The following is a 22,980-nucleotide window of genomic DNA, read 5'->3' on the forward strand; positions in this document are numbered from 1 at the left end:
AACAAAATAAAGCAAGTGTTGCCATACTTGTATCAGACAAAGTAGACTTCAAGATAAAAAAGGCAAAGAGAGACAAAGAGGGGCAGTATATAATGATAAAAGGGACACTCCACCAAGAAGACATAACACTTATAAATATGTATGTACTAACGTAGGAGCATGAAAGCACATAAAGTAACTATTAACAGACCTAAAAGGAGAAATTAACAGCAACACAATAATAGTAGGTGACCACAACACCCAACTTACATCAATGGATAGATCATCCAGATAGTCAACAAGGAAACAGTGGAATTAAATGAAAAACTAGATCAGATGGACTTAATGGAGATATATATATAAAACACTCAATCCAAAAACAGCAGAATACACGTTCTTCACAGGTGCACATGGGGCATTCTCAAAGATAGACCATATATTGGGAAACAAGGCAATCCTCAATAAATTTAAGAAGATTGAAATCACATCAAGCATCTTCTCTGTGACCATAATGCTGTGAAACTAGAAATCAACTACAAGAGAAAAGCTAAAAAAGTGACAAATATGCAGAGACTAAACAACATGCTACTGAACAACCAGTGGATCATTGGTGAAATTAAAGGAGACATAAAAAAATATCTGGAGACAGACGAAAATGAAAATACACCATACCAGCTCATGGGATGCAGCAAAAACAGTCCTAAGAGGGAAATTCATAGCAATACAGGCTCACCTTCACAAACAAGAAAAATCTCCAATAAGTAATCTTAAACTACAACTAAAAGAACTGGAAAAAGAAGAACAAACAAAGCCCAACATCAGCAGAAGGAGGGGAATAATAAAATCTAGATGAGAAATAAATGAAATTGAAACAAACAAAAAAAAACAGTAAAAAGGATCAATGAAACTAAGAGCTGGTTCTTTGAGAAGATAAGCAAAATTGACAAACCCTTAGCCAGACTCACTTAGAAAAAAAGAGAGAAGGCTCAAATAAATAAAATTAGATATGAAAGAGGAGAAATTACAGTGGATACCACAGAAATACAAAGGATTATAAGAGAATACTATGAAAAACTATATACCAACAAAGTGGACAATCTAGAAGAAATGGATTAATTCTTAGACTCATACAACTTCACAAAACTGAACCAAGAAGAAACAGAATCTGAATAGACCAATCACAGGTAAAGAGATTGAAACAGTAATCCAAAACCTCCCCAAAAATGAAAGTCTAAGACCAGATGGCTTCTCTGGAGAATTCTACCAAACATTCAAAGAAGATTTAATACCTATCCTTTTCAAACTATTCCAAAAAGTTGAAGATGATGGAACACCTCCTAACACATTCTATGAGACCAGCATCACCCTGCTCCCAAAGCCAGACAAGGACAACACAAAGAAGGAAAATTACAGGCCAATATTGCTGATGAACATAGATGCAAAAATCCTTAGCAAAATATTGGCAATCCAAATACAGGAATACATTAAAAGGATCATACCCCATGATCAGGTTGTATTTATCCCAGGGATGCTGGGATGGTTCAACATCTGCAAATCAATCAATATGATACACCACGTTAACAAAATGAGGGATATAAACCACATGATCATCTCAATAGATACAGAGAAAGAATTTGACAAGATCCAACATCCATTTATGACAAAAATTCTGAATAAAGTGCGTGTAGAATGAAAGTAACTCATCATAATAAAGGCCATATATGACAAACCCACAATGGGGAAAAACTGAAAGCGATCTCTGATAACAGGAACATGACAAGGGTACCCAGTCTTGACAGTCTTATGCAACAGAGTACTGGAAGTTTTGGCCAGAGCAATTAGGCAAGAAAAAGAAATAAAGTATATCCAAATTGGCAATGAAGAATCGAAACTCTTACTATTCACAGAAGACATGATGGTTATATATAGAAAACCCTAAAGAATCCATTGGAAAACTATTAGAGGTAATCAACAACTACAGCAAAGTTGCAGGGTATAAGATCAACTTACAAAAATCAGTTGCATTTCTATGCCTTAATAACAAACTAACAGAGAAGTTAAGAATACAATCCTATTTACAACTGCAACAAAAACAATAAAATATCTAGGAATAAATTTAACCAAGGAGGTGAAAGACCTATACGATGAAAACTATGGGACACTATTGGAAGAACTCGATGACAGAAAGAAATGGAAAGATATTCCTTGCACATGGATTGGAAGAAAAACTATAGTTAAAATGTCCATGCTACCTAAAGCAATCTACAGATTCAGTGTAATCCCAGTCAGAATCCCAATGACATTCTTCACGGAAATAGAACAAAGAATCCTAAAATTCATATGGGGATACAAAAGACCCCAAACCGCTCAAGCAATCCTGAGAAAAAAGACTGACTTCAAAATATACTACAAAGCTGTAGTAATCAAAACAGCATGGTACTGGTACAAAAACAGACACTCAGATCAATGGAACAGAATTGAAAGCCCAGAAATAAAAAACACATATCTGTGGACAGCTGATCTTCAACAAAGGAGCTAAGAACATACAATGGAGAAAGGAAAGTCTCTTCAATAAATGGTGTTGGGAAAACTGGATAGCCACTTGCAAAAGAATGAAAGTAGACCATTATCTTTTGCCATACACAAAAATTAACTCAAAATGGATTAAAGACTTGAAGGTAAGAGGTGAAACCATAAAACTCGTAAAAGAAAATATAGGCAGTACAATCTTTGACATCGGTCTAAGGAGGATCTTTTTTTTTTTTATATTGAGTTATTGATAAGTTACAATCTTGTGATATTTCAATTGTACATTAGTGTTTGTCAGTCATGTTGTAGGTGCACCACTTCACCCTTTGTGCCCACCCCCCAACCCACATTTCCCCTGGTATCCACTAAACTGTTCTTGGTCCATAGTGTTAAATTCCTCATATGAGTGGAGTCATACACAGATTATCTTTCTCTTGCTGGCTTATTTCACTTAACATAATTCTCTCAAGGTCCATCCATGTTATTGCAAATGGAATGATTTTGTTCTGTTTTGCAGCTGAGTAGTATTCCATTGTATATATGTACCACATCTTCTTTATCTATTCGTCTGTTGATGGGCACTTAGGTTGCTTCCACGTCTTGGCTATTGTAAACAATGCTGCAATAAACATTGGGGTGCACAGGACTTTTGGGATTGCTGACTTCAGGCTCTTTGGATAAATACCCAGTAGTGGGATGACTGGATCCTATGGTAGTTCTATTTTTAGTTTTTTGAGTAATCTCCATACTGTTTTCCATAGTGGCTGCACCAGTTTGCATTCCCACCAGCAGTGTATGAGGGTTCCTTTTTCTCCGCAACCTCTCCAACATTTGTTGCTATTAGTTTTAGATATTTTTGTCATTCTAACGGGTGTAAGGTGATATCTTAGTGTAGTTTTGATTTGCATTTCCCTGATGATCAGCGATGATGAGCATCTTTTTATGTGCCTATTGGCCATCAGTATATCTTCTTTGGAGAAATATCTGTTCATGTCTCCAGCCCATTTTTTGATTGGGTTGTTTGATGTTTTGTGATTGAGTTGTGAGAGTTCTTTATATTTTAAGGATATTAAGCCTTTGTCAGATATATGACTTGCAAATATTTTTTCCCAGTTAGTGGGTTGTTTTTTTGTTTCAATCCTGTTTTCATTTGCCTTGAAGAAGCTCTTTAATCTGATGAAGTCCCATTTGTTTATTCTTTCTATTGTTTCCCTTCTCTGAGAAGGCATGGTGTCCGAAAAGATCCTTTTAATACTGATGTCAAAGAGTGTACTGTCTACGTTTTCTTCCAGAAGCCTTATGGTTTCAGATCTCACCTTTAGGTCTTTAATCCATTTTGAGTTTATTTTGGTGAATGGTGAAAAAGAATGGTCAATTTTCATTCTTTTACATGTGGCTTTCCAGTTTTCCCAGCACCATTTGTTGAAAAGACTTTCTTTTCTCCATTGTATGCCCTCAGCTCCTTTGTCGAAGATAAGCTGTCCATAGATGTGTGGTTTTATTTCTGGGCTTTCAATTTTGTTCCATTGATCTGTACACCTGTTTTTGTACCAGTACCATGCTGTTTTGATTACTGTAGCTTTGTAGTATGTTTTGAAGTCAGGGATTGTGATGCCTCCCGTTTTGTTCTTTTTTCTCAGGATTGCTTTAGCAATTCGGGGTCTGTTGTTGCCCCATATGAATTTTGGGATTCTTTGTTCTAATTCTGTAAAGAATGTCATTGGGATTCTGATTGGGATGGCATTGAATCTGTAGATTGCTTTAGGTAGAATGGACATTTTAACTATGTTTATTCTTCCAATCCATGTACATGGAATGTCTTTCCATCTCCTTATGTCGTCATCCAATTCTCTCAGAAAGGCCTTGTAATTTTCATTATATAAGTCCTTCACTTCCTTAGTTAAATTTACCCCAAGGTATTTTATTCTTTTTGTTGCAATTGTGAATGGTATTGTATTCTTCAGTTCTTTTTCTGTTGGTTCATTACTGGAGTATAGAAATGCTACTGATTTATGCAAATTGATTTTATACCCTGCAACTTTGCTGTAGTTGGTGATTACTTCTAACAGTTTTCCAATGGATTCTTTGGGGTTTTCTATATATAAGATCATGTCGTCTGCAAACAGCGAGAGTTTCACTTCTTCCTTCCCTATTTGGATTCCTTTTATTCCTTTTTCTTGCCTGATTGCTCTGGCCAGGACCTCCAGTACTATGTTAAATAAGAGTGGTGATAGAGGGCATCCTTGTCTTGTTCCTGTTTTCAGGGGGATGGGGTTCAGTTTTTGCCCATTGAGTATGATGTTGGCTATGGGTTTGTCGTATATGGCCTTTATTATGTTGAGGTAGTTTCCTTTTATGCCCATTTTGTTCAGAGTTTTTATCATAAATGGCTGTTGGATCTTGTCAAATGCCTTCTCTGTATCTATTGAGATGATCATGTGGTTTTTATTCCTCAGTTTGTTGATGTGGTGTATCACGTTGATTGATTTGCGGATGTTGAACCATCCCTGTGTCCCTGGTATGAATCCCACCTGATCCTGATGTATGATTCTTTTGATGAATTGCTGAATTCTGGTTGCCAAAATTTTGTTTACAATTTTTGCATCTATGTTCATCAGTGATATTGGCCTGTAGTTCTCTTTTTTTGTGGTGTCCTTGTCAGGTTTTGGTATCAGCGTGATGTTGGCCTCATAGAATGTGTTAGGAAGTGTTCCATCTTCCCTAATTTTTTGGAATAGCTTGAAAAGGATAGGTATTAAATCCTCTCTGAAAGTTTGGTAGAATTCCTCAGGAAAGCCATCTGGTCCTGGGGTTTTATTCTTTGGGATGCTTTTGATTGCAGTTTCAATCTCTTTCCTTGTGATTGGTCTGTTCAAATTGTCTGCCTCTTCTTGAGTGAGCTTTGGGAGATTGTAGGAGTCCAGGAATTTATCCATTTCCTCTAGGTTATCCATTCTGTTGGCACATAGTTTTTTGTAGTATTCTCTTATAATCTGTTGTATTTCTGCAGAGTCTGTTGTTATTTCTCCTCGCTCATTTCTGATTTTGTTTATTTGAGCTTTCTCCCTTTTTTTCTTTGTAAGTCTCACTAGTGGTTTGTCAGTTTTATTTATCTTCTCAAAAAACCAGCTCTTTGTCTCATTGATCCTTTCTACTGCCTTTTTCGTTTCAATAGTATTTATTTCTGCTCTGATTTTTATTATTTCTCTCCTTCTGCTGACTTTGGGCTTCATTTGTTCTTTTTTCTCTAGTTCAGTTAGGTGTGCTTTAAGGTTGCTTATTTGGGATTTTTCTTGTTTGTTAAGATGTGCCTGTATTGCGATGAATTTTCCTCTTAATACAGCTTTTGCTGTATCCCATATGAGTTGGTATGGCATGCTATCATTTTCATTTGTTTCCAGGTATTTTTTTATTTCTTCTTTAATTTCTTCAGTGATCCGTTGCTTGTTCAGTAGTGTGTTGTTTAGTCTCCACATCTTTGTGCCTTTCTCAGCTTTTTTCTTGTAATTAATTTCTAGCCTTATAGCACTATGATCTGAGAAGATGCTTGTTATTATTTCAATTTTTTTAAATTTGTAGAGGCTTGCCTTGTTTCCCAACATATGGTCTGTCCTAGAGAATGTTCCATGTGCACTTGAGAAGAATGTGTATTCAGCTCCTTCAGGGTGGAGTGATCTATATATGTCTATTAAGTCCAATTGTTTTAGTTTTTCATTCAGCTCCACTATTTCCTTGTTGATTTTCTGTCTGGATGATCTGTCCATTGATGTGAGTGGGGTGTTGAGGTCCCCTACTATTATTGTGTTGTTATTAACATCTTCCTTCAGGTCTGTTAATAGTTGCTTTATGAATCTTGGTGCTCCTGTGTTGGGTGCATAGATATTTATAAGCATTATTTCTTCTTGATGAAGTGTCCCTTTGATCATTATATATTGTCCCTCTGTGTCTCTCTTTACCTGTCTTATTTTGAAATCCACTTGGTCTGATATGAGAATTGCAACACCTGCCTTTTTTTCCTTGCTATTTGCTTGAAGTATTGTCCTCCACCCCTTCACCCTGAGTCTGTGTTTGTCCTTGGGGCTGAGGTGTGTTTCCTGGAGGCAACAAATTGTTGGATCTTGTTCTTTAATCCATTTTGCCACTCTGTGTCTTTTTATTGGAGAGTTCAATCCATTCACATTGAGAGTGATTATTGATGCATGTGGACTTAATGCTGTCAATCTGTTGCTCATTATCTTGTTTTCCTGTGTTTCTTTTCCTGTGTGCTTTAGACTATCCATTTAATACTGCAATTTCTTATGCTGGGTTTCTTAGATTTTTCCTTATCTATGATTTGTGATTCTGTTCTGTACTTTATTTTAGTGTCTACCTTGAAGTTTGTATTTAGAATCTCGTGTATAATATAGTTGTTCTCTGGTGGTCTCTTACTTACTCCACCAATACTGATTTAGACCCTTTGCTCTTCCCCTCCTAAATAATTATTTTCCTTTTTTATTCCAACTCATCTTATTAATTTGTAGTTAGAGTGCTAAGATCGTCCTTGTTTTGGTAGTTTCCTTATTTTTACCCTAATGCTATAGTTGAATATTTGCTATCCTGTTCTGGTTCTATCCATCGGTCTCCCTAGTCTGTGGCTTGTGTCCCCTTTCTCCCTTTTTTCTTTTTTCAAGTATGAGAGCCTTCTTGAGGATTTCTTGTAATGGAGGGCTTTTAGTTACAAATTCCCTTAACTTTTGTTTGTCTGGAAAAGATTTAATTTCTCCCTCATATGTGAAGGAAATTCTTGCTGGATAGAGTATTCTTGGCTGAAGGTTTTTATCCTTTAAAGCTTTGAATATATCGCTCCATTCTCTCCTAGCTTGTAGGGTTTCTGTAGAGAAATCCGCTGACAGTCTGATAGGGGCTCCTTTATAGGTTATTCTCTTTTTTTTTCTTACATCCCTGAGTATTCTTTCCTTATCATTCCTATTTGCCAACTTTACTATTATGTGCCGTGCGGTGGGTCTTTTTACATTGACAAATCTAGGAGATCTAAAACCCTCCTCTACACACATTTCTCTGTTGATCCCTAGATTTGGGGAATTCTCTTCAATAATTTCATTAAGCACACTTTCTGCTCCATTTTTAAGGAGGATCTTTTTGAATACCATGTCTACTCAGGCAAGGGAAACAAAAGAAACAATAAACAAATGGGACTACATTAGACTAAAGAGCTTCTGAAGGCAAAGGAAACTAGGAACAAAATGAAAAGACAACCCACCAACTGGGAGAAAACATTTGCAAATCATATATGTGACGAGGGGTTAATCTCCAAAATACATAAAGAACTCATACCACTCAACAACAACAAAAATAACTAACCTGATCAAAAAAGTGGGCAGAGGATATGAACAGACATTTTCCCAAAGAAGATACAGAGATGGCCAACAGGCACATGAAAAAAATGTTCAACATCACTAGTCACTGGGGAATTGGAAATCAAAAGTAGACTGAGATATCACTTTTCACCTGTTAGAAGGGCTATAATTACCAAGACAAAAAATGGGAAATGTTCGAGAGGATGTGGAGAAAAGGGATCCCTCATACTTTCCTGGTAGGAATGCAAACTGGTGCAGCCACTATGGAAAACAGTATGGAGATTTCTCAAAAAATTGAAAATATAAATACGATATGATCCAGCTATCCCACTACTGTGTCTTTATCCAATGAACTTGAAATCAACAATTCCAAGAGTCTTATGCACCCCTATGTTCATTGCAGCATTGTTCACAATAGCCAAGATGTGCAAGCAACCCAAATGCCCAATAGCTGATGAATGGATGAGGAAGATGTGGTATGTATATACAATGGAATACTACTCAACCATAAAAAAAGACAAAATTGTCCCATTTGCAATAGCATGGATGGACCTTGAGAGTATTATGTTATGTGAAATAAGCCAGACGGAGAAAGACAAATACTGTATGATTTCACTCATATGTGGAAGATAAACACATGGACAAGGAGAACAGATAAGTGGTTACCAGAGGGGAAGGGGGTTTGGGAGTGGGCCCAGGGGGTGAAGAGGCACATTTATATGGTGACTGACAAATAATGTACAACTGAAATTTCACAATGTTATAAGCTAGTATGACCTCAATAAAAAAATAAATAAAATGGCAGGAAAGACTACCTTTCTTCTCCTGAAGCCTCCTCCCTAGAGCCTAGTGCTGTTAAGTTTGTTTTTAATTACTGTTTTAAGTTAAAAGAATACTTTCATCTTTCCAGATGTGTTATCATTTGAACGTCTCTTGCTTTCACCTCTGAAAGATGAGGAAATTAGTGTGCTTCTACTTTAAGCCTGCAATCACCCTCTCCCTCCAGGATTTTTTGTTATACGTTTTTAGATCTAATCTTTGACTTCAAAGAAAATACTAAAAACTTGTTTCTTGACATATTAGCAGTGTCTCTTCTCTTTATTCCCTGTTATCATCGGTGAGAAATTCAGGGCTTATCCTTAATTTTATCTTTTCTTTCCTCTTACTGTTCCCTTTTTTATTCATGTTGTGATTTGATTTTTACATTGTGTGTGTGTCTTCTTTGCTTTTTATATACGGTAATTCTGTCTCTACATAAGGTAATTATATAGAGTAATTCTGAAAATTGAAAACTGGAAGTTGGGATTCATTTATTCATTCTATAAATATTGATCCTAGTATTCAAGTACCCCAGGCTCTGAACTCGGTCCTATTTCTGTTTGCACGTTCCCAAAGAGAGCTCATCCAGTCTCGTGGTTTTAAATTCCATCTATATGCTGGCCCCCAGTTTACCTTTCTAGCCTGGCCTCTGCTCCTCAGCCTCACATCTGTGTGTTCAACTGCCTTCTTGCTATCTCTCTTCAGATGTCTAACTGCATCTCAAAGTGAGTATTCCCCACAGGAGCTCCTGATACTCATCCCTTCTCTCTCCAAGGCTCCCCACAATGTACTCCCTGTCTCTTAGTGGCAATTTCATTCTTCAAGTTGCTCACACAGAATCTTTCTAAGTTCCTGTCTCTTTCTTTTTTAAAACTCATAGTCTATATCTGGTTCATCGACAAATCCTTTGACTCTATCTTCAAAAAGTTTGAAGAATTCGACACTATTCACTACATCTCCTGCTACTATTGTAGCACAAAGCACCTTGTTGTCTCTTGCATGGATTATAGCAATAGTGTTCCAATTTGTAATATCTTCTCAGGCAGCAGCCAGAGTGATACTGCATAAGTCAGAGTCTGTTATTTTTTTACTTTCCTTTCAGTGGTAACTTTCCATTTCATTCAGAGTAAAAGTCAAAGTCCTTTTGTCCTTTGAGGCTGTCTGTGATTTGAAATGTAGTTATCTTTCTGTTCTCATTGCTCACTACTCTCTTCCTTATTCCACTTGCCATATTAGCCTCGTTGCTATTCTTCAGACATGCCACATGCTCCTGTCTCAGGATTTTTGTGCTTGCTGTTCTCTTCTGCCTGGAAAGGTCTTCTAGATGGTTGGGTGGCTCATCCCCTCATGTAATGAGATCTTGACTCAGTCAATCCTATCTAAAATTCTCCCCTACTCCTGTGACATGTCATATAATTCCTCCCTTCTTACTTTTTTCTTCTTGGCACTGATTACTATCTTATACACAATGTGTTTTAATTATTTAATACTTTAAAAATTATCTGTCAAGCCAGGTTCATTGATGAAAACAAATTGCTATAGGTACTTTAAGCAAAAGGGAAATTAATAAAGGGAATTAGATGCTTATAAATTTATTGGAAAAGAAGGAGGTGTGGAAGTTGGAAGGGCATTCCCGGCTTTCAGGTTAGTCACTGCTGCTGGTGAATTGTAGCTGCCTGGCAGTACTAAATGGGGAACTGGCCAGGGGAGCATTTGGTGATCACTGTAAAACCTCATGTCTGTTAAAGCCCCTGTATCTGTTGACTGCCATCAGAAGAAGAATGGTCTGGTTTCTGTTTCCTTTCTGCCTTCCAGATGTTATGGAAATGCATTGCATTGGCCAAATGTAAATCACATGCAGAATCCCAGAGGCAAAGATATTTGCAAGATGGAGTTCTTATGTTTTTAGCTTCTGTGATACAGAGGAGAGCACAGAAGGTGATGAGAATAAATGATGAGATAAATATATCTATATCTATATTTATATGGATAAGATAAGAATACACACATACCTATTGTATTAGTCAGGGTTCTCCAGAGAAACAGAACAGATAGCATGTATGTATGTACAGAGAGAGGGTGGGGGAAGGAGAGAGAGAGAGGGAGGGAGAAAGAGATGGATTTTATTTTAAGGAATTGGCTCATCCAGTTGTGGGGGCTGGCAAATCTGAAATTTGCAGGGTGGGCTGACAGGCTGGAAACCCAGGGCAAAGTTGATGCTGGAGTCTTGCGTCTGAAGGCAGTTAGGAGGCAGAATTTCTTCGGAGGAGGAGGCCCTCAGTGTTTTTCTTTTTAAGGCCTTCAACTGATTGGATGAGGCTCACCCACATTATGGAGGGTAATCTACTTTAGTCAGAGTCTAAATCACATCTAAAATTACCTTCACAGCAACATCTAGACTGGTGTTTGACCAAACAACACATAAAATTAGCAATCACTGTCCACCCGTTGTCAAATTGGCACCCATGTACGTCTCCTTGAACGGAGGCTGAATTGTTAGGGGCTGAATTGTGTCTCCTCAAAATTCATATGTTTCAGTCAGTCCTAACTCCCAGTACTTCAGAATGTGACTATATTTGGAGATAGGGTCTTTAAAGAGGTAGTTAAGTTAAATTTATGAGATCGTTAGAGTGGATTCTGATTCATTATGACTGATATCCTTATAAGCAGAGGAAATTTGGACACAGACATATACAGAAGGAAGACCAAGTGAAGGCAGAAGGAGAAGAAGCCATCTACAAGCCATGGAGAGAGACCTCAGAAGAAACCAACCCTGCTGACACCTTGATTTCAGACGTCTAGCCTTTAGAAATTGTGAGAAAATATGTCTCTGTTGTTTAAGCCACCCAGTCTGTGGTACTTTGTTATGGCAGCCTTAGCAAACTAGTATAGTACTTAATCTCCAAATAAAGACAGTTACAGGGTCATGTTTCCACTTAATATGATGCAGCTGTCCTGCATACAATGCACTAACCCTTTCCTCAGAAGGGGATGCAAAGTCCTTGCATTATGTTCACTCCTCTTGGTATTCTGTAACTTAAACACTGATGTAAAGTTAATAGTCATTGAACACTATGATGTAAAGTCAGTGCTGCTTATGTTACATGATAAGTGGATAAGAAAAGGAGGAAAACAAAGGTATTTGATACATACACACAAATATGTTCATAACAAAATTAGGAAGAAAAATACTCCTAGCAATTCTCACTCCTGTAACTGGTCATGAACTGATAGCTAGTATTTATAACTATGTTCTTCCATTACCCATTCCGTATTCCTCGTTGCTCTTGGTAAGCACCTCAGCTGGTCATGGTTCTTTACCCGGTGGGGCAACCCAAACCTTCATCCCTGAAGGCTCTGGGCCATTAGTAGCCCTGTCTGGTTTGGGTTATTGTAGTTTTCCACTGATTTTAATCACAGGGCTTGGTGGTACTCATGGAAGCCCTCAGGGATCATCTGTATTTCAGACATACTCTTCCTTACCTCCGTTGTGGAAGAGTAGTCCAGTTTCCCCTTGGTCATCAGGATCAGTCACCCCAGCCTGCACAGTAGCTCTCTTCTTTGCCTGTTGATTCAGAGGCATGAAGAACCCTAAGTGGCTAGGTGGCAGTCTTAACCTCCAATCCAGTGGAATCATTGTTGTGTCTCCTGGTGGATGCATTCCTCTCTTTGGAAACTAAGACCTGTAGGCCAGCAGAGCATAAGGTGGAGACAGGAAGGAAAAATTTTGCTTAATGGGTCAATAGGGATAATAATAAATGGTGTCACTCACATTTTCTTCCTCTGACTGCTGGATCTGTGAATCCTGGCCATGGGAGAAACAGCATATGTTGACATTGATTCAGAGTATATACAGCCTTCTGGGGAACCTCGCCCCAGCCCTGCAAGGTATTGCTGCTTGGCTGGTGCTCTGAGTCTTCAAAAAGCCATTCCACTTTTCTCTCAAGCCGGCTGCTTCAGGATCATAGGGAACATGGTAAGACCAGTGAATTCCATGACCATGGGCCCATTGCCACACTTGTTTTGCTGTGAAGTGAGTTCCTTGATCAGCAGCAATGCTGTATGAAGTAAAAGGATGTTGGATGAGGCATTCTATAAGTCCACGGATGGTAGTTTTGATGGAACCATTTTGTGCGGGGAAAGCAAATCTGTTTCCAGAGTAATTGTCTATTCCAGTAAGAACAAAACACTGCTCCTTCTGTGGTGGAAGCAGTCCACTGTAATCAACCTGCCACCAGGTAGCTGGCTGATCACCCTGGGGAATGGTACCATATTGAGGAGTCAGTATTAGTCTTTGCTACTGGCAGATTGACACTCAGCAGTGGCTGTAGCCAGGTTGGTCTTGGTGAATGGAGATCCATGTTGCTGAACCTGTGTATAACCTCAGTCCCTGCTACCATGGCCACTTTGTTCCTGAACCTATTGGGCGATGACAGGAATGGCTGGGGAAAGAGGCTGGCTTATGTTCACAGAATAGGTCATTCTGTCCACCTGATTATTAAAATCCACCTCTGCTGAGGTCACCCTTTGATGAGTATTCACATGGGACACAAATATTTTCACTGTAAAGGGCCAAATAGTAAATATTTCAGGTTTTGTATACCACATATGGTCTCTGTCACATATTCTTCTCTTCTCCCTCCTTTTTCTTCTTTATTACAACTATTTAAAAATGTAAAAGTCATTTTTAGATTGTGTGCTGTAGTTTGCTGACCTCTGGCTTAAATGGTAAAAAAATGCAAGGTTCAGTTAAGTGAAAATTATATTGGGAGGAAATCCACATTTCCAGATTATGAAGGTTAAGGATGTCACAGCATTAATTTTAATTATAAATTGGGATAAAGCCAAGAAAGTCTTAATAAGGCAGCGAATGCTACACAGATGACAAACACACGTATATGCACATACATATGTGTGTGTGTGTGTGTACATTACATATATACACACACCCATATAGAGTCATTCAAGAAATAGTTACAAATTATCTAACAATTTATAGCAAGTGAATTGCCAAAGTTGAGGTCACAAACTCAAGTGCCTCCAAGGACCTGACAGATAAAAGAATGAATTTTGGGCTGGCCTGGTGGCGCAGCGGTTAAGTGCACACGTTGCGCTTCGGCGGCCCGGGGTTTGCCGGTTCGGAACCCGGGTGCAGACGTGGCACCTCTTGTCAAGCCATGCTGTGGTAGGTGTCCCACATATAAAGTAGAGGAAGATGGGCACAGATGTTAGCTCAGGGCCAATCTTCCTCAGCAAAAAGAGGAGGATTGGCGGCAGTTAGCTCAGGGCTAATCTTCCTCAAAAAAAAAAAAGAATTTTTTTTCTGGAGATATACGTATATATAAAATAATCTGGCAGTCCTCACCCACTGAGATATAAAAGGATACACTCATGCTAGAGATAGACCCAGGGGGTCTACACTACGGAGTTTTCATCACTGTGACTAGACAAGCGAGGATCACCAGACACTTGAAGAAAACCCATAAGACAAAAGAGAAGGATCAAGATGAGGAACTAAAATGACTTTAGAAGAAACAGGATTCCCTGGAGAGAAGAACAGTGAACAGCAGAACATTTACGAGAAAATCTAGCTTGTATTCCTAGAAAGATTCAAAAGAATACCACAACTATAATGAGAACAGGTTACTAATATGTAATCAGGAAATAAGGAAGTCATTTTTTTTGTGTTAAAAAATCATTGACAAAAATAAGAAGTCTGTGGATGGACTGAGGAATAAAATGGACTAAAGACCAGTTTGGTAACCTGGGAAATAAAGTTGATAAAATACTAAAGGATGTAGAACACAAAAATACAAATAAATGAAAAATACAAAATTAAAATTAAGAAATATGGAGTTCCGATATTTGCCTAATACAAATTCTAGCAAGAAAGAATAGAGAATAGGAAGAAAGAAATAATTAACAAAAAAAGCAGAGGAAAACTTCTCTGAACTGGAGAAAGATAAAGTCGTCAGTCTGAAAAGAATTCCTTGAGAGCCGACAGGATTAATCAAGATAACCCACACCTAAACAAATTCTTGTGTGATGTCATAACTAAATTCCTGCATATTTCCAGTGAAGATGGAAATAATGTGTCATTCAGTGATCATTTTTCTTCTTGTTTAACTGAGTAGGGTAGATGTAATTGTTCTTTGCCTTTTATGAATAATTTCTCGCAGGGCTAGAGAAGAGACATACATTGTCAGATTTATGTAATATTTTGGTATTCATTGTTTGGTAACAGTTCTGTATTTTAAAGTGTCAATCGTTTGGCAGCAGCAGATTTCCATACTATATGCTTGCCCCTAAGCACTTAGGACCTTGAGCTCCCATAGCACTTTGTTCAGATGTCTTATATAGTACTTGTGTAGTGATTTATTTACAGTAGATCTTTTATTGGATTGAATTCCTTTGTTGGGGAGGCATGCAGTAAAACTATGTTAAATGATTGAGCTAGATGGGCTATTTTATTTACTAATCACCTTCTTGGTAATGTTGCAGAATTTTTATCTTCTGTTGATGTCTTCTGCATATATGGTTTGTTTTTTCTCATGGCATTACCTTTTAGCATACTGTATAACTTACTAATTTATTGTTTATCTCCTTCTTCTAGAATATAAGCTGCATGAGAGCAGGGTTGGTTGTTTGTTTTGCTTATTGATGTATTCTAAGTGCTTAGTATAATGCCTAGGAATGAATGAATTCCTGAAATGGAATGGACAGGATGAGAAAATTGGAAAAATATTTTTGAAGTTGAAGTTTCCTATGGGAATTTTGTTATTTTGTTAATAATATTGCCGATTTCTAGGAGATAATATCTATCAGTATTCAAATAAGAATTTTAGTTTGCATCCCATAGACATAAATAATTTTTGTATCTTTTGCTATTTTGAGTTATTACTTTATTCTTATAGATAATTGAGTTGACAGTATTAGTTCAGTACAACAAATGTTTATTAAATGCCTACCATGAGCTAGCACTGGATAAACAGACAGATCAGTAAAACACAGTCTCTGCCCTTGAAGAGATTGGATCATGAGAACAAATAACTACAATGCATTGTAATATATGTAGTGAGGAAGGTTTGTAAGGTTTATAAGTTGAAAGGCAACTTAGCTTGGGCTAATCTTATTGTATTTGGTTTTGTTAGATGTGTTAAGGAAGAATTATTAGAAAAGTTATAGAGACTTCTGAATATCTATAGTTTACTGTAGGAGTTCAGCTTGGAGAAAAAGACTTGTGATGAAGATATACTTCTAAGACTTTTCAAAATAAAAATAAGTATAAAAGTAATACATGTTCATTGTAAAAATTGAAAAATACAGAAACACAAACAGTATATAATGTTCTGTCATTTGCTTTTTCCACTTAATGTGTTCTTCTTTCCAGTTTGCTACATATAGATCTTCCTCATTAAGAAAAAATTGTTGCATGATATTCAATTGTATGTCTGTAGTATAATTTAAGCCAGCTCCTAATGATTGACATTAAGGTTGTTTCCAGTTTTTCCCATCATATCTATTAGTTTGTTGGATGTGCTTGTTTATATATCTTTGTGCATTTGTATAAGTGTATATGTGGGGTAATTCTTAGCCTTGAAACTGCTGGATGAAAGCATATATATTTTAAACAGTCCTCTAAAACTTATGATTTATATTCTTATCGTAAAATTATATGAAGATACCTGTTTTCCTACATTCTCACCAGTGTTGGATATTAGCACACTTTTTAGTTTATGCCAATGTAATAATGAAAAAAGTTATATTTAACTTTATTTCATTAATTATATGCAGTTTTAAGCATCTTTTCAAATTTTGAACAGTCTCATGTCTTTAACCTTGCTGTTGCTATTCCTCTTCAACTTGGAATATTTTCTTTTTTCCTTCCATTTTTCTCTGAATCTTTATCATTCTTCAAGGCCTTGTCAAAATCTGTTTTTTCCTTTATTGGATTTCCCAATAACCTCAGTGTAAAATGATTTCTCCCTCCTAATATAGCTAATGCTCTGTCTTCCACTTAACATAGTTTTATACCAGTCCTAATACATATGATTTTCTTCTTCTAGGGTTTCCGAATTTACAGGATGGCTGAACGTTAATGGAGAGAGAAGCATAGACCTATCTTCTTTCACTATGGAGGCAGGTCTGGCAGATGGAGAACCTGACCTAACTTCGGTGAGTGGTTCAAATACAGCATAATAAGGTAGTATCGTCTGTGGCTATAAAGTATTTGATAGAAGCCATGATTTTATTTAAAAAAATATATTTAAAACAAACTTTTGAAAGGATAGTTTAAAATAATACTTTAACTCCTCTGTTGATATGAAAATTACAGATAGTTTAAAGCTTGTTGGAGCACAACCGAGTCAGTTTTCTGAAATTTCTGCCCCATCTCCTCCCACTCTTCCCTCACCCTGGCAGCCATATAGTGTAAGATATACTGATATAGTAGTTTGTGTTTATGTTTTTCCCTGAAAACTTTGTCTTAGTGAAACAAGAGGATGTTAACAGTTGAGGAGATTAAATGCCTCCAAATCTGAAGTCACATGCGGCCAGGAGCAGATAAAGGGAATGAAACAAAATAATTAGGAATTAAGAGCAGTTGCCACATTTATTCTTTCTGTAAAAACATAAAGATTTAATAAGCATTGCTGCCTTGTGATTATGATTGAATTGTATTCTGAAGTTAAAATAAATAAGTAGGCGTACTGGATAGTATACCTTATCTAATAAGTAAAAATCAAATTCACCAGTAGGGTAGATTAAATGATGATTTATCATTGTACAAAAACATTTTGTTCCACGGTAATTTTATTTTCAATTCTCCTGTTGCTTTTGAGAGATTCTATTAAATATTGATTTATAGACTCTGTGAAGAAGGTTTCTGCTACCTAAAGGAAGGTTGCTACTGGGTAACATGTAGTCAGCTGGTACCTCTATGATTTGTTAGGTGGTAGATTCTTGGACAAATTTCTGTTGTTGGAATAGTGCGGAGGCCAACTTTACTGTCTTTCACATTGCTGTGGAGTTGAGAGTCACTGTCATATTGAGGTGTTTGTAAATTTTAACTTAGTAAATGTCCTTTGTTCTGGCTAAAATGTAGGAACAGCCTAATGATTGATAGCAAAATGCACTTTTGCTTACTTGTATTAACTTGGTCCTAACCTTTCTTGAATTTCTGGTTCAAACTTGTTTTACTTTCTTAAATAGTCAAAAAAAGTTAAACTTTAAAATCGTAACTTGTTAATAGAGAATAAAATGGACATGGAAGTAACTTGATGTATGAGGAAGGTTATTGTCATGGCGATTATAAATGGAAAACAGATGGTAGGTTATTTTATTTTTACTATGATTTCAGCAAAAAGTTAAGATTAAAGCCTTGTCTTAGAACATGATGTTTACTTTTCCATAAATAGCTTCTTATTTAAAGCTAATGGACTTTCTTAAGTTCTTTTAGCTAAAATATTTTAAATCTCTTAGTGATAATGAAAATGCATTTTCATTCTTTTACTAACAATAATTGCTATTTTCTAAGTGTATGCTTTGTGAAACTGTCCTCATAACAGCCATTAAAGGTAGATATTTGTCTATCCTGACTTCATAGATAGGGAAATGGGCTCAGGGAGGTTAGTTATGTTCTCTAAGAGCTCACAGTTGGGCAGCTGAGGTTTGTTTGTCTCTGAATATTTACTTTGCCATTAAGGGTTGACTTCGTACTTGTCTTTCTGAATAGAATTGCTTAAAATGTATTGTTACCTTTTAAAATAAATAAGTAGATAGTATTAAATTCTTTACCAGAATACCTGTGCTGTAGTAATAAAGTTGTAATCATTTTTTATTTTAAATTCTGTTGATGTTGAGAGGTTGGAGCAAGTTATTTAAAAATCAGTGAGAGCAGTTTTTTTCTTCTTTTCATTGTTTCTTTTATGAAATATTGTAGCTCATTTTAGAGAGAATACCAATAATTTCAATAAGAACTGCTGAAATATTCTGTATTTAAAACTAATCTTGAAGTCCATTTTGAGTTACTTATTTATAAAAAGCACCTTTGCGCTGTGTGGCCTAAGCCAGTTACTATTTAGGTCTAGGAGAAGTGGGATGAGAGCAGGGGCTCTGTAGACATTTAGCTACTTGTTAAAATCCGAGCTCTGTCGCTCAGTTGTATAACCTAGTTAATTAAATCCTCGGGTTTCCAGTTTCCTCATCTTTTAAATAAAAATAATAGGAATATCTACCTCCCAGACTTCTTTTGCATTTTAATTGAGATAATATATCTATAAAATGCCTCTTACAAAGCTATGCACATTGTAAACATCTAATAAATAAAAGCTACTATTGTTATTGTTAATATAACTGTTAAGATTAAGCCTTCTCTTCTGAAAGATAAATAATTAGAAGACAGGAGAGACAATAAAGCACATTGAAAAAACCCTAGGCTATTTGGTAATTTTGGCTTTACACTTTCTCTGGATCTCAGTTTTTCTGCCTAAAATATTGAGGCAAATACTCTACTTCAATAAAAAATATATAGGGAAGAATACTTGTCCTGCTTACTTGTTACGGACTGTTTGACCTAGTGAAACCAGAAATTTCTTTGAAAATATAATGCAGTGTGTCAGTACGAGGTGGTGGTGTTTTTAAAAATCTGATTGCATGCACTGGTTTTTAAAATATTATTAGTAAACTTTTTTTGAATGCAGCCTTTGTGCAAAGTACTATGCCAGATGAAAGGGATGCCAAGAGATTCACGATATAGTCTGTCTGAATTATGTTTATTTTGGGAAGACTAGAGGAGAAATGGATAGATAAGACAATAACACTGTTTACTAGGTGTTACATACAAGGCGTAGTTCACAAGTTCTGAAGCTTGGGTCGTTGCTTTACACTGGGGTGGTTAGAGAAGCTTTCTTAAAACATAAACTTTGAATAACACAGGTAATAGGGATCATGAGATTGAAAATGAACAAGGAGAACATTTTAGGAAGGGAGGATAGCAAGAGGCAAGGCTAAGTGGGGAATTAATTGCTCAAGGTTTATTCAGGGAAAACTGAGTAGAAAAATTGATTAGGTAGATTGGAAAGTAGTGGTATTTACAGGAATAATGATTGATGTGGCAGATAGATACTAAACTTATGGAAGTCTTTGAGTCCCAGACCACAGATTTTGAACTTGGTCCTGTAGGCTGTGGTATGTCATTGACTGTCTTTATGTAGTTGGATAAGATGAATCTGGAATCAGATATAAAATGATTTGGATGAGTGAGAGATAAAGATATTAATTAAGATACTATTGTAGTAGTCTTGGTTGTGAAGTTGTCAAAGCTTGGACTCAGTCTGACCTCATTCATTTAATTTTCTTCTTTCACATGAGATAACTTTTTATATATATATTTATTTTGAGGAAGATTAACCCTGAGCTAACATCTGCTGCCAATCCTCCTCTTTTTGCTGAGGAAGACTGGCCCTAAACTAACATCTGTTCCCATCTTCCTCTACTTTATATGTGGGACGCCTGCCACAGCATGGCTTGATAAGTGGTGCGTAGGTCCGCACCCAGGATCCGAACCGGCGAACCGTGGGCCACCAAAGCAGAACGTGAGAACTTAACCACTGCACCACTGGGCCGGCCCCAGAGATTACTCTTTATGTTTTTAAAAAATTCATTTGCTTATTCATTATCCCAGTTGCCTATAGTTATATTTTTTGTGGTAGTGTTGTTTGTCTTAGGTGGTAAATACTGAAAAACATGGATTAAATTTCTCAGTGTGGCACTAATATACTGTAGGACACAAACGTACATTTAATATATATCCTAAAATATTTTGTAAGAGTCCAGAATTTATATCACTTTAGAAATTAATCTCTAAGGAATTGTCGACACAGATGGTGAATGACTATTCTATAGATAAGGGAGATATGGTGACCTTTACTTGAGCTGTGCTGAGGGCAATAATCTGGAAAGGCAGTCTCCACAAGGAAGAAAGCATTCTGGAGAAGCATGGTTTTCAGTATAGTTTTATACCTTTATAGAACAAAGAACATACATTAAACACACCCAGGATACACATTCACCAAAGTTTCAAAGAGATATTGAGTTGCAGATTAGCAGGTCAACATGCAGCTGATGTCTCCTGAGGGAATTTATCTTCAGGAGTACTGATGTGGGTGTTACCAGTAGTACTGTAGGAGGGGGAGTAGGCATCTTTATCTTCAGAGTGCCTTCTTTTACTTTTGAGATAACGTTTAAGGCTTGCTTTACTTTAGTGGTAAAAGCACATGTACAATGTATGTTTGATAGGTCATAAGTCAGATTTTTGTTTAGGCCGAAGTAACTACTCCATATACTTCAATATGTGAAAATTACTTATCAAAATGCTTAAAGTGTAGGAGTCAATTTTTATTAATAGATTGAGGTGGACTAAATAAGTGAAATATCCTTTTAGATTTTAAAAAATTAGAATATCTTCCTTAACTTAAGGAAAGTCTTACATCTTTGGAATATCTAATATGTTATTTCAGTTACCAGAGGAAACTGCTTTTTAAGTTCTATTATAAGTCAAAATCTTTTGTTGTATTAAAAATTGATTATATAAGTGGCTTTTTAGAAGAGAATAAAAGTTTTAAAAATATGTGTGAATCTTTTTAGTATTATAATGGGTGCTCAATTCAGGAAATCTTTCTTAAGATTCTCATTTAAATTGGGTGCTTTGAATCAAAGCCTTTCTGAAGTAGAAGGAACCACAAAGATGATTTCAATTATTCTCAGAAGGTGGTAAACGAGTGTCTTCCTGATGGACCTAGAGATAATCCAACTTCCTGAAACTTTGATTTTGCATACTTACTGGGTAAGTTTTTCATGATTGCTGTGATTTGGTGTTCATAAAGTAAAGTTGGTATTTTATTAGAGTTTATTGAGAGCTTTAAATCATATTCTCAATGTGGCTACTATATGTAACATTTAGCAACATTGTACAGCTTTTGTATATGGTCGTGCAAATTAATAGAATTGCTCCAGTTTTTGGTAATGTCAGATATTATTTTTAGTGGGTCACAGTTTTTAAATGTTGCTGTTTTTGTTAGGAATATTAATAGTTTAGCTTCATCATTATCTTTATTGATTTAGTATATTGTGTGGTATTGGTGATAGCATATTTGTAATGACAGTATTTTTGGTGCGTAGTTTCCCAATAACTGGCCTTTAGAGCATTTATGCATTCAAGTCAATTGTAAATCCACATGCCATTTACAAATCCTCCCACAGTATTCTTGTAAAATGGGACTTGGTTGTTCTTATTAGATTCTCTCCCTTGCTGAAAGGTGAGAATGAGTGAAGAAGGGTTGTGAAGTCTCTTGTCTCATCTATAATAAATGGGCTTCAGTCAAAGTTTGAGGGCCACCAAATTTGGTACATATTCTCATCTGATACTTGAATATCCTTTGAGACCTGCCTACTAAGTGTTTGGCTAATGCTTAAATACTTCAGAATTGCCTCTGTAGAGGCCTGTTTGATTTTCTTCCCATTTCATAAAGACTGTGCTACCAGCAGAGCCTTTTGCAAACGGTCTTTGTGGGAAACTTGGAGATCATTTAGTCTAATGATCTGCCTGATGTAAGAATTCTGTCTACAGTATTCCCCGATGCCCAGTCGTCCAGCATCGGCATGAACACATGTAGTTACAGGTAACTCAGTATCTCAGAAGGCAGCGGAAATCATTATACTTGAGCCAAAATAGGCTTCTCTGTTAAATGTCACTGTTGGTCATTATGCTAGTTTCCTATTGCTGCCTTAACAAGTTACTGTAACAAGTTACCACAAATTTCGTGGCTTAAAACAACACAAGTTTATCATCTTTCAGTTCTGGATATCAGAAGTCTAAAAGCAAGGTGTTGTGTTCCTTCTGGAGGCTCTGAGGGAAGAATCCATTTCCTTGCTTTTATCAGTGTCTAGAGGTTGCATTCATTCATTGTCACATAGCCCCTTCCTTCCATTACGTCAGCCTCTGACTTGTGTTGTCACATCTCCTGCTACTCGCTTTTATCTTCTTAGCTCCTTCTTATAAAGACCCTTGTGGTTACATTGGGCCAACTCAGAGCGCAAAGTCCCTGGTACTGTGTAAGATAACACTCACGGGTTCCAGGAATGAGGATGTGCACGTCTTTGGGAGGCTCTTATTTTGCCTATCACAGTCATAGTCCTAATCTCTGTGCATCCCAGTCTAGTGGAATGGGTCCTGTTGCTGGATAATCCAAAGTCTGTGGTCTGGTGGGGCATCTCACCTGGGTAGTTGCCATGTAGA

At 36.6% G+C, this 22,980-nt stretch overlaps 1 protein-coding gene across 12 annotated transcripts in view; it reads left to right on the forward strand.

Annotated features, from left to right (window-relative positions):
* Window positions 1-22,980, forward strand: part of OSBPL8 (oxysterol binding protein like 8) — a 190,977-nt gene that overhangs the window by 46,225 nt on the left and 121,772 nt on the right. For 5 of the 12 annotated variants that reach the window (XM_046646898.1, XM_046646901.1, XM_046646900.1 and 2 more), the window contains one exon: window positions 16,751-16,859. In XM_046646898.1, the coding sequence (XP_046502854.1) occupies window positions 16,818-16,859 (42 nt within the window). In that variant the 5' untranslated portion in view covers window positions 16,751-16,817. Of the gene's footprint in view, window positions 1-16,750; window positions 16,860-21,449; window positions 21,529-22,980 lie in introns of those variants that run through there. The other 7 variants (XM_046646895.1, XM_046646897.1, XM_046646896.1 and 4 more) reach the window with 6 other exon arrangements.

The sequence above is a fragment of the Equus quagga genome, chromosome 19 (genome assembly GCF_021613505.1).
Source record: "Equus quagga isolate Etosha38 chromosome 19, UCLA_HA_Equagga_1.0, whole genome shotgun sequence".
Classification (NCBI taxonomy): domain Eukaryota; kingdom Metazoa; phylum Chordata; class Mammalia; order Perissodactyla; family Equidae; genus Equus; species Equus quagga.